This window comes from Alosa alosa, chromosome 24, assembly GCF_017589495.1.
Source record: "Alosa alosa isolate M-15738 ecotype Scorff River chromosome 24, AALO_Geno_1.1, whole genome shotgun sequence".
NCBI classification, from domain to species: domain Eukaryota; kingdom Metazoa; phylum Chordata; class Actinopteri; order Clupeiformes; family Clupeidae; genus Alosa; species Alosa alosa.
In genome coordinates this window covers 18115635-18128344 of record NC_063212.1, presented here as the reverse complement: position 1 = coordinate 18128344, position 12710 = coordinate 18115635, and the positions used below count along the sequence as shown (strand labels likewise).

Below are 12710 nucleotides of genomic sequence, written 5' to 3'. Positions count from 1 at the left end.
CTGTATTGCATCAATTTTCTTGCAAAGTTCTGAAAATAGGTCAAATGTTGATGTTGGATGTAAGGAACTAAAAATCTGTTCAAGTCTTAGTCAGCAATACTTGTACTGTTGAATACTTAAAGGTGCTCTAAGCGATGTTACGCCATTTTGAAACTGAAATATTTTTTGTCACAAACTGCAAACATCACCTCACCATCTGCTAGCTGCCTGCAGAATATACACTATAAAAAATGTGGTTTCTGTTGACAGCCCAGGCTCCAAACACGGCAACAAAAACAACTTGGTCCAGCCTGGACCATAAAAACATAACAAACTGTTCCAGTCAATCACGACGAGAAGCGCACGACGAGAGCTTCAATTGTACGGGAGAGAGGGGGAAGGAGTAGCGCGCTAGCTCTCTGTTTTGTTTGAACGTCAACAGAAGTGACGTTACCCAACATCGCTTAGAGCCCCTTTAATATTGTAGCGTCGGCGCAAAAAGACAGTGTTAGCATTCTCCCGCGAACGGCATGCTGGGATATGAGAGCAAACATTTGGGGGGTTTATGTCTTTATATCTCCTTAGTTTTAAGTGTAAAGTTAGTGTCTTTAGTGTAACATGTTTCCCTTTTAGTTTTCCCTCATGTGTGATCCTTTTTGTGTGGGGGGCTGCGTCCTCCCCTGTATGTGTAGTGTGTGTGTCTGTTTGACCTGCCCCGTGTGTATTGTGTTTTGTATCTTGGTGTGTCTTGGTCTTGGTCTGTGTGCTCTCGTTCTCAGCTAATAAATCTTTTGATTGGACAACTGTGTGTGTCGCTATCGAATCGTTACAATATTTTTAAAAGCAAGTAATTCTGACTTAGCAACTTTCACTTGTATAGCCTATAATTAATGAATTAATTGTTTCTGCCTGGCTATACAAATGTGGTAGGTTACACATAATCTGGAATTAAAGACTACTGACTCATTATACACAGAAAAAGTGCTCATTTTCACTGACTTAATTTGAACAAGTTTAGTATGTATAACCTGTTAGAAGGTTCTACATTCAGTTCTGAGATATTCGAGCTTCAAAGTTTTTTGACAACTGCACAGTTCAGCCCAAGGTTCAAACTTGCAGCATCTACATGTACAGTAAGAAGAAAGCTTAAACCCATGGGTGCTAGGGTAGTGTCTTATCACTAGCTCAACTCCCAGCAGGCAGGCTACACCATGCAGGTAACCGAAGCGATCTGTTCACGGAGCATATGCTGCAACAATTAGCCTCCACTATAATCAATGGAACTGGCTACACCAGACGTAATAGCATTGTGTGTATCTAAAAAACGTAGAAAAGTTTTCTATGCCCGGCTGTAAGGGATTGGGGAGGAGGTTCACTGATTGCACAATAACTGAACCCACTGGCTACCATTGCTTATGCACTACCAACAACTTGACATGCTAATTCTAGCATTTACCACTTGACTATCCCCTTCTAACTGATACTTGACTCTATGTGAGTGGTACCTATTGCTGCACAGTGTACCTTGATTGTTTCCCTCGCTTTGGATAAAAGCATCAGCTAAATGACTAAATGTAAATGTGATGTAATGTAAATGTACCTTTGTCATATTTATTTCTTACTCTAGCAACTTAAATTACATTTTTTATTCCCTGTTAGAAACCTGATCTGACCACTTTGACTTGAGTCACTGAGAATCCAGTGAGGTTCACAGGAAATTTAAGGAGCATTGCAAATTTAAATTACAGTAAACAATATTACTGTCTGTTAGATCTAAGATTTTTCATATGATATTTAAAATATGATTCATATGATATTCAAAATATGATTCATATGATATTCAAAATACTATAAAATTGTTATTATAATAACACAACCCTTTTGGTCACAAGGCTATATGCTATTCTATTTTTGTTTCCCATGAAATTAATTTCTTTATCGACTTATTTGGTCTTACCTTCAAGATGCACACTGAGATTTCAAGGCCAATATTGTGATGTCTGATTATGTCTCTCAACTCTACTAATATGTTGTTTTCTGCTCTTTCAACTCCACCCACATTCTTTCTAACACACGCCAATAACCACATCAACAAGAAGCTTTAACTTAGGCCCTGTCCACACTTAGCCAAGTAGTATGAATATGTATGAATTATAAATTATTTCCCCATTTAGCCAAATGGCGTATTCTGACACTGAAAATGATACCTTTTGAAAAACGCTACTGCTAAAATTGAGTGTTCCAGACATGACCAACAAGAAACACTTCCATGGCGTTTTCGTGCGTGGATGCCAAACTTTTGAGAAATGCTACAAAAAAAAAACAATAATGTGGACGGAGATTGTTTCAACTTCAAATATGCATATTATTTGCTCAGGTTAGTGCAGCCAAGGCCTTATTTTACTTTCATGACCTTTGCACTGTTGCTTCATAGATTTAAAGGATAATTCCCATACAAAACAAAAATATATTTGAAATATATTTTCACAATATATTTTTGAAATATATGTAAATATAAATTGGCCCAAACATATATTTTTGACACTTAAACATATTTTTTATTACATTTTATTTCAATATTTTGTTTCTATATAGGTGATTTTGTATATTTTGTTTCTGTTTGGCGATTTTTCACATAGATCTCTGTTTGAGGTCACAGAGTACTGTTGGGACGAAAAAATGATCTGTTCTACCTAGCTCGAGTTGCTGCAGCCAACAGCTAGAGCTACCAGGCAGCTACAGTGCTACACTCTGGGGGCTTTTATATCCTTTTATACCATCTCAATTTTTTTTCCCAGAATCCTAAATCCACCAGTTAGGAATTACTTTTAGCCTTAAGATTCTTTGGCCCAATCCAAAAGTCTGGACACAGACTCACAGACTTTGCTGCACAAAATTCGTAAGGGCTGTCCCAATGTCGCATTTCAAAGGGCGTGAGGGTTTGAGTACACACTTACCGAGCCCTTTCCGTGAATCTGCATCGATGCAGACTTCACCAAAGGGAATTACCCACAGTTCAAAGCGTTCTGACGTTTACCGTGGAGACCATAGGGAAATCTGGAAATTACAAAGGTAAACAACAGCACGACACATGTGCATGGTGCAAGTGTCAGCAACGTCTTTGTTATTAAACGTCGCCAAGGTACATGTGATCTCGTGAAGTGCTATCCTAATCCCTTTTATACCTATCTAAGCCCATGTGGCCTCACACACTCACTCACTCACTGAGATTAATTAAGTCTGTTAGTCTTTAGTCCTTAGTCCTGAGGGACTTTTGAGGGTATTTGTCACAAAATACTATAAGATTCCTAGTTATTTTCTATAAGGCATAACAAATGTTTAATTACCTTTGCCCTCTACTGGTATCATGCTATGCTAAGTTTTTTTTTTTGGTCTGATGTATAAGGTTTGCATAGACTCAACACTGTGAGACGTAAATAAAGGGGACCAAAACAGTCAAGTTAATTTACATTTACTGGGGTCAACAGGCTCACGTGTATTTCTGTAAGGATCCTGTTGGCTGATACTTGTAACATGTCAAGCCTTGTAAGGGGTGTAAAAAGTGATTAACTACTGCCAGATATATGCTCCCATAGTATGTGCTTTGTAGGTGTTTATACATTGCCAGAATTGGCAGGCGAGCTAATTCACTGCTTATTTTCATTGTTTTTGACAGGGGCATTGATGTAAAAATCAGGTTTATAGGCCAAGTATACTTGCGTATACAAGGAATTTCGTCTCTGCATTTATCTCATCCGTGACTTAGTGAACACACAGTGAGGTGAAGCACACACTAACCCGGAGCAGTGAGCTGCCTTGCTACAGCGACGCTCAGGGAGCAGTGAGGGGTTAGGTGCCTTGCTCAAGGGCTCTTCAGCCATGGATGTGGACATGGAAGAGCAGTATATGATCTCATAAAGAGAAATAGGCCAGATACATGTGGAATAGCTAGCTTGCCCTCTGTTCACACAACCATACACAACAGGGTATTTCAGCTCACCACATCCTGTTAGCATTAGCTGTGCCACATGACCTATTTACTGAATAGGAGATACAGTAGGCCACATACTGTAGGCACTAACCACAGAGCACAAAGCACAGGCTGAGATACAAGAAGTTCAAGCAGAGCAGGGGACCTGGTTCAAGCAGGGCTCCATTTGAAGTCAAATGCATGACTTGGAATGTGCTTTGAGCTATTATGTTTATTGAAAATGCTAAAAATTGGCTAGAAATGGCAATAGAATCAATAGAATGTGAAGAAATAAATGTGGGGATCTACACAGTCAGACACACAACATAGTCAGAGACTTGGAGACACAGCACTCAAAAAATCCTCCATAGAAATGCATGGGGCTATTTGTAACGCCAATATGGCCATTTTCTACACATATCCCACCCCTTCCTCGGCAAAACGTTGACATGTGAATACACTGAACCAATCATGTGGTGTGATGTGAATACATTGAGCCAATCATATGGTGTGTTGTGAAGACATCGTGCCAATCATGTGTTGTGAACTCACCGCTAGAGCAAGATTGGTGTCGTGAAGCCTTGCGCACGTGCATTTCTGCCGAATAGGATGCCCGATGAGTGCCCAAAAAGCGTTGCAATATGGCCAGAGCCGGACAGTAACGGAGTACATTTACTTGAGTACAGTACTTGAGTACAATTTTGAGGGATCTGTACTTTACTCGAGTATCATTTTTTGGGAGTACTCATGACTTTACTCAAGTACATTTGAGAGGCAAATATTGTACTCTTTACTCCACTACATTTCTATCCATAACCGTGAGTATCCATTACTTCTTCTAAAGAAAAGGAAAAAAGAAAAATCTCGGAAACCCTCAATTTGTTGTTTCCCTTTCAAATGTGATTGGATTGTGCAGGTGCCACTGATTGGGACAGCCTATCAGCAATCACCTTCAGCTTTCCGCCAAAGTCAACTCCATGGTCTGATTTAGATAAGAGATGAAACCATGGACGAAACAATGGATGAAGACACGCAGCAGGTCCATCCAGGGAATGTGCCAACCTGTGGCCCCACCTCGCCAGACTATTTCAATTTTTTGAACTCCTGTACTCATGTACTCAAGACTTTCCTTCTCCCTTTTCCTTGTCTAATTCCCATTTTTTGTCAGGTCAAACTGCCTGGTTCAGCTTCACCTATCCCCAGACAGTGTATAACTAATTCTCTCCCTTGTCCAGACATTGTCTTTTTTTCTCTCTGCTCCAACTACTCATTTTACAGTGTTGTGCATGCAATGTAATAACTGTAGAATAATTCAACACCGATTATGTCTCCAATTGTTATCGGAATCAGATAGATTGGTCTTTTTACACAGATCACAGTAAATCAGACATTTCTCAATTATGCAATAATCAAACATGAAACATGCTCACTGACTGGATATTGTGTGAAAGCAACATGATTTGTGTTAATGGTACAGTATGGTCCAAAACAGATGGATTATGTGGTAATTGTGTTTTTACAGTTTTAAAAATGTGACTACAGGTTGAACAAAGCTATATGTAAAAAAAGTTAAAAGTAAAAAGCTACAAGACTTTGCCTCCAAGAAAGACTCAACTGTACTCAATAAGAGAAGACATGTACAGTATGTCTTTGTAGAATTTTAGTCAATAAGAGCTCACTAGCTGTGAAAGGACCAAAGGATTATCTATCGTCAGTGCCTATACTCATGCTTTCATATACCCATATTCTATTTTCTCTGTTTCGGACTGCCTTTCTTGAGCACAGACATTTGAAGTTATACATGTGCAGTCATTTATGCAGGCTATAGAGCCATGTTTAATTTCCAAGTAGTTTTATTTTACAAAACACATATGTTAAAGACACAACTGATGTAATGCTACAGAATAGCCTACGTACATCAAACCACCAAGATTAAACCCAGGAGATTTATCAGGGTTTACAGTATATTCAGGACCAGATGCCTCTTAAGCACATTTGATAGAGGGAAATCCAATAAAGCTGAATCAAAAACTTTATTAGAATGAATTCCAACCATTCAGGGAAAAAGTGCCATAGATCAAGACATTCAAACATTTCAACAGCTTGATAAAATAACTACATTATTTGCCTTAAAGGTGTACTTGCAAATAACTTTCCATCCAATCTTGTTTTTTTAGCTGAACTTTACAACTGGCTGTAAAAAGAATTTCCAGGGTGTTCAAAAAATTAACCCGACTACAGTTTTAAAGAATAATCAGTGATGGAAATGTATGAAAAGCATGTCTTGGTTTTTGCATCTTGCCTTTATTACAGTGAAATAAGATATATTCCTTGATCAAGTGCATGATAGGATCCTCCATAGCCCTCTCGACAGAAAAAATACAGTACTCCCACCATTCTCAGTGAAAAATGGAGAAGAAATCAGCCTTCTCCCCATCCTCCAGCTTGGCGTCCTTGCAAAATGGTGGTGGGATGAACACATTGGGATCGACCCCGAGCATGTTGTTGAAGTAGCTGTTCAAAAGAAGATAAAGACAAGTGTCAGATTTGCGTGCACTAAAGCATGAGCCGAAGAACACTCTGCGCTCCAAGGGCCTCCATTACACAATGCAATGAATGACAAACTCAATATGGATTTTTGGCATCTGTTATATCTAGAACTGAACAAGTTGTCAGTACCTACAGTACAGTGATAGAATAGTACAGAATAGAACAAATAATGGAGTGAAAAAAATAAAACATGGAACATGAAATTAACTAAATATGGTTCCAAAAGGTCTGAGACAATAAATAAAAAAATAAAATGAATGAATGAATGAATGAATGAATGAATTCAGCAAAACAAAACATGCACAGTCCTGGTCTATATTTCATCAGTAGGGACAGCTCTTATTCTCATTTGTACCCAGTCACCTTTCCTTACTCTTCCCTTTTCTTCTCTTTTTGCCTTGTAAAACCACTACATTATGTACTTATATGCAACTCAGTTGTTGACTCTGCATGGTCCAGTTTAACCCCTCCATGGTCATCTTCCTGTCCCTTATCCAACTAATTTTCTTCCTTGTCTAGATATTGTTTGTTGTATTCAGTTTTCTATTCTGGCATAATGTGTGAAAACATTTGAAAATAAGACAAGGAAGATGCATGATTTTGGCACTGGGTGAGCTTGTCATTGAAATGACAGCAAGCATTTTACATTGGTCAACAGTATGTAGTGATCGTGAAAAACAAACAAACAAACAAACAAACAAAACAACAACAACCACAGCACATTGTGATTTTGACTAACCTCACACTCATCCATCCCATATTCTTTGTCTTTACAAGAGCAGAGACGGGCAGGCAACCAAACTCAGTGAAGGACAGCATGTAATTGCCTAAAGGGAAGACAGAAAATTAGAAATGAGGAACATGAGATACATAAAAATGAAGTCAGGACAAAAAAACAACAAAGCAAAGAGCAAAGAATAGTAAAAGATTTTTTCTTACAATCGCTGTAGTGTTTACCTTTACTTGAAAACAAAAACAAGAAACGTTTCCGAACTCTTAACACAACAACACACCTGTAACACACAATTAGCCAAATAGGTAACATTTTTGGATGATTGTTAACATGAGTTTGCAACACTTTTAAACTCTTAACACAACAACATCCATAAAATAGTTAATTCGCCGCTCAAAACTGTATTTGTATACTACAAAATTTCAAAACACAAACAGCTCTCTCTTTATGCAAAATCTTTATCAAAACATGTCTTTCAAAACACTAACACATGCTTTTTCTATCCAAGACAAACATGCAGTCACTGCACACCAGCTCTCAAAACACTAACATTTCATGGAATATAAAAAACATACTGTTTTTAATAATAATAATAATAATAATAATAATAATAACAATAATAACTAGAATGTAATGCCAGAGCAATTACAATAGTGGATGGAAAGCTGCTGGCTTAATGTTGGTGGGGAAATTCCTTGAAAAAAAAAAAAACTTTAAATCACTTAATCTTTGAGTTCATACAAACCCTCGTACCAAAAGACCTTGTGTGTCAAGGCGTTCTTGAGATATAACACTCAAGGTGTTTTTCACCTTGACATTTGACCTTTGACCTCCAACATCAATTCACTTCATCTTTGAATCCATATAAATACTCATAACAAATTTCAGGCATGTATGTCAAGGCATTCTTGAGATATCGCACTCAGAGTGTTCATTGACTTGACCATTGACCTCCAACATCAACTCACTTCATCTTAGAGTCATACAAACACTTGTACCAAATTTGAAGCACATGCATCAAACCGTTCTGGAGATATAATGCGCAAAGCATGAGATATGGCTGTGACTTTTATTTTGACACACGGGAAACACTAAAACAGGATGTGTAGTTTTAGGGAGCACCAGATTGTATGCATTAGAAGCTGAGACAGTTGATTTCACAGGTGACACCTGGGTCAGTGTTCTAATTAGCCCGGGAACTTCTCTGGGAGCTTAACGAGCGCAGCTGCCTTTAGGCCATTATGACATCACAGCCTTTGAAGTCTAAGGGGGAAAATTGAGCTTTTTAACATTTGTAATCCCCTATTTCTCAAAAAGTATAAACTTTATAAAAAATCTGAAATAATAACTCTCTTGCCCCATTCCAGACCTTCAGAACGGTTATTTCAACATGTCTGTACGTTAAGCGGTTAGAGTCGCATTAATTCTTGAAAAGGTAAAAAGAAAAGGTTATAATAATAAGAAGAAGAAGCCAGGAGATTTCAAGATAGTGGATTCCATCCACTATAATAATAATAATGTTTCAAATGATTGTCAAATGTGGCACCTTTATACTTTCTACAAGTAAATGAGTCTTCTTTACTTAGAATGCACAGTAAAAAAAAATAGTGAGTAACAGAAATGCTGCAGTAAATTTGTATTCTTTGCATACTGTAACCCAGATACATTTTTGAGGTTGTGCTTTGTTGTGTTCATAGCCTACTGTTGTTTAGCACAATTCAATCAGGTTAATGCAGAGAGAGAAGTAAGACATCCAGTCTTGCCACTCCACTGGAATGCTGCTCCCAACACCATGGAAACCAGTTATGTCAGTATCAGAATGACAAAATTCTGAGCACAATGTCAGACTTGGGCAAGCTGGAGTCTGATGTAGGTTGACCAAAAAAGAATAACAGTTCGAGGCAGAGTGAGCAATGCTGGATGATGCCGCGTTTGTGTATGTGTTTGCTTCTCCTTAACAAAATTATAATAAACTAAAAAATGGTAATTCCACTACGCTTCTGGCTAAAGTAGAGATACAAGAACAATCATGGGAGAGGATAATGGGAGAGGACCGATCATGCCGTGAAAATTAAGGGATCACTGGAGCACACAGATGTTGAAGTTGCTTATTTTTAGTTTAGATCCGTGCAGCAAAAAACATCAGCTGCACCGCTCAAAAATAAAAACAACTTTAGCAACTTTAACATCTGTGTGCTCTGGTGACCCCTTCCTTTTCAAAGCAAAATTATATTTAAGCATCAAACATATTGACGAGGTAGCTCACTGCTCCCTTCAGTGGTCCACATGGTGTTTTGCTATTGTTTGGGACAAGCTGCCCCCACTCTCCAGGTCACAGAGCTAAGACTGTGTAAGACCAGGTTTTCTTTACAGTGTTCTCACAGAATGGAAAGCTAGTGGACTGTGAGGATATTCACTGAATGTTACAAAAAGGGTTACGGGTTAGAAATCACGTAGCATATATATACTTTTTTGATCCCGTGTGGGAAATTTGGTCTCTGCATTTATCCCAATCCGTGAATTAATGAAACACACTCAGCACACAGTGAGGTGAAGCACAACTAATCCCGACACAGTGAGCTGCCTGCTACAGCGGTGCTCGGGGAACGGTGAGGGGTTAGGTACCTTGCTCAAGGGCACTTCAGCCGTGGATGTGGGCATGGGCTCAACCACTTCCCGCACCCACATTTTTCCTACTGGTCGAGGATCGAACCGGCAACCCTTCGGTTACAAGCCCGAAGCCCTAACCAGTTAGGCCACGGCTGCCCCCTCTGCCTAAAGGCCCGTCCATGCAAATAAATAATAATTATAACAATTGACCGATCCCAAGCCCCGCCCCCTTTACTATGTCACAATGAGTACGTCGGAGGACCTCGGTCAACCTCGGTCAATTTTGAATTTTATAGTGTCCATTCTGTAGCCTACAATACGCCGGTTATGTGAATGATAATGCTTCTTTTGCGAGTAGCCTAAGTAACTAAATAACTAAATAGCTCAAAAAGGTTCAAATATATGCCTGGGATACTTGTAGAAGTGACATCCGATATCCTGACCGTGTGAAACGTTGACAGACATAGGCCTAACTTTGCATAACTTTGGATAGGCTGCTACTTTTCAGTAAAGAAATCTGAGTGTGTACGAAAATATTCCCTTTTTTGTGTTCATAACTACATACAAAAACATAACTAAACCTGGTTTCCACTGTTGAAACGACAATATAAGCCTACGCAAAAAATTATACCTACCTTGCAGGAACTGAACTCACACTCATACAATTGGAAGTCCGCTGCTTAACAGGCTAGCCACTCTCCCAAGTTGCGTGGGAACTTGGATCTGCAGCACTTGGACCCGTCTTTAATTAATCCTCGAAATATGGTTAGATTTTGTTATGGACACGTCAACACCATATGTTTGCACAGACCTGTTTATTGAATCAGTCACATCTGCAGCAAATAAGGTAACCTGCTTGTGATAACGTGCTAATTGTTTATCCCCAGTTAGCATGCATCCCATTAAGATCCGTAACACCAGATTGGTTTGTCCTCAATTTGTGGTGTTCCACCTCGTTGATAACAGCAGACATTGTGAATGTGTCCTTCCGAATACTGAAGGCCTTTCTGGCCTCTGTTTTTTGAATATATCAATATTACTTGACGCCCAGAAATCTAGCATACACTGTTACACTCTGCTAAATGGTGCTGCGTACCCATGTTGAACACGCGTTCTCGCACACTTTCCTGCAAACTTGTCCGACTTAGCAACAGTAACTATGGGACTGACAATGGGAGGAGGGGCTTGGGATCGGTCAATTCTCACCACTCTTGTCAGGCATGTCCCCCCGCCAGGAGTTGACCAGCAGACCCTGTCCAGGTCCCGAGGAGGTTCCCAGGACCACCTGGGAGAGGAAACTGGCCGCCTTGGGCACCTCCATGGGGTGGAAGTCGGACTTCAGGGCCTTCTTCACGCAGGTCTTGTCATGGTGGTTGATCTCGTACAGGACTTCCTTTAGATTATGACGTGAAGAGGAAGGGAAACAAAGGCAGGCCGCATGTCAGGTGATTTGTGGGTCATAGACGATGGTTCACACAATTGAGACAGTTTAGCAATGGGTTCACGTTCCCTTTTAGAGAAGATTTAATTCCCGTTGGACAAAACCAAACTGTGTGTGTGTGTGTGTGTGTGTGTGTGTGTGTGTGTGTGTGTGTGTGAGTGAGTGAATGTGAGTCCCAGTGTGTGTGTGCGTGTGTGTGTGTGTGTATGTGTGTGTGTGTGTGAGTGAATGTGAGTCCCAGTGTGTGAGTGTGTGTGTGTGTGTGTGTGTGTGTGTGAGTGTGTGTTATAGTGTGTGTACATCTGTATCTGTGTTTGTCATGTGAATGATGGGTGCTGCAGTTGGAAGAGTTTGCCACTGGAGATGGCCTTATTTACCTCCTGGAAGAGCATGAGGGCATCGTAGGTGAAGCTCTTGTTGTTGTAAGTCCCCACTTCTCCCAAGTGGATACGCTGGGTGATGGCATCATAGGCATACCCCCCAACAGCCCACAGTTGCTCATTTTGGGTTCCCTGAAAGTGGAAGGGGTGCACAAAGGCAAATGACTTTACCATTGCAATAATATTGACATAGATTTTACACACAGACATTGGTTTGTGGTGGTTGATAAATGGGTTTATGGGAAGGTTGTTAAACTTACCACAGTCATGCCTCCGGTATAAAGAGGTGGAGACCCTTAAACATAACAAGAGCAAATTTAAGTTAGATTTAAGACGTACAGATAGTGGGAAAGACACACACCCACTCACCCCCACCCTCTTTTTCCTTTATCTTTCTCTCTCACACACACACACACATTTCTTCTCACACTCTCACTCACTCACTATCCTCCACTTTCACACTTACTGCAATGCTGCGGTTTTTGTGCAGAACAGAAGCCTACAGCCAGGCACATGGCCAGGGTAATCCAGTACGTCGCCTGCATGTTTCTAAGCCTTCAACTTCACTCTGAACACTTGTACACAACCTAAAGAGTCCTCCTCTTAGCCTCAACCGCCTGCAGTCTGCCTCTCTCTCTGCTCTCTCGGGCTCGTCTTGCGAAGCTGCACTGCACTGCTGCACTGTAAACAATGACACAGGGAAACCGACAGCCAATCTCTAACGCCTCCACTCCCCTCACTTCCTTATTTATGCAAACCAAGTCCATTCCAGGACTCCACTTTCCGGGTTTTATTCCCCTTCACATTTTCCATGAGCCAGAGCCTTTCACCTAGATGTGCTTTTATTGTACAGGAAAGCTGATGACAGATAAGACCAAGTTATTTTTTTTGTTGTCTATCTTAGTTTATTGTGTCTTTATAATAAAATGATATGTTTTAGGAATAAACTGTGCAACTAAGGAATATGACCCTCTGTATTTCTCTGGTGTTTTAAAGTGGTTGATTGATAAGATCATTCACTCTGAGGTCATGCTCCTGGTGATTGTA

The 12710-nt window shown here is 40.0% G+C and overlaps 1 protein-coding gene across 1 annotated transcript; it reads right to left on the bottom strand.

Moving 5' to 3' along the window:
- Positions 1 to 5784: 5784 nt before the first annotated feature.
- On the bottom strand, positions 5785 to 12388 carry epdl1 (ependymin-like 1). Its single transcript, XM_048236786.1, has 6 exons — positions 12130 to 12388; positions 11924 to 11958; positions 11661 to 11795; positions 11049 to 11235; positions 7239 to 7326; positions 5785 to 6463 (listed from the first exon to the last, which is right to left on the bottom strand). The coding sequence occupies exons 1-6, from the start codon at positions 12206 to 12208 to the stop codon at positions 6349 to 6351; spliced, it is 639 nt and encodes a 212-aa protein (XP_048092743.1). The 5' UTR covers positions 12209 to 12388; the 3' UTR covers positions 5785 to 6348.
- Between the last annotated feature and the right edge of the window lie 322 nt (positions 12389 to 12710).

Coding starts and splice junctions, on each gene's coding strand:
- epdl1 (XM_048236786.1), bottom strand. CDS start 12,208: ATGCAGGCGACGTACTGGATTACCCTGGCCATGTGCCTGGCTGTAGGC. Junction 11,959..12,129: donor ACAAAAACCGCAGCATTGCA/GTAAGTGTGAAA, acceptor GTTATGTTTAAG/GGTCTCCACCTCTTTATACC. Junction 11,236..11,660: donor CCCTCATGCTCTTCCAGGAG/GTAAATAAGGCC, acceptor CATAATCTAAAG/GAAGTCCTGTACGAGATCAA.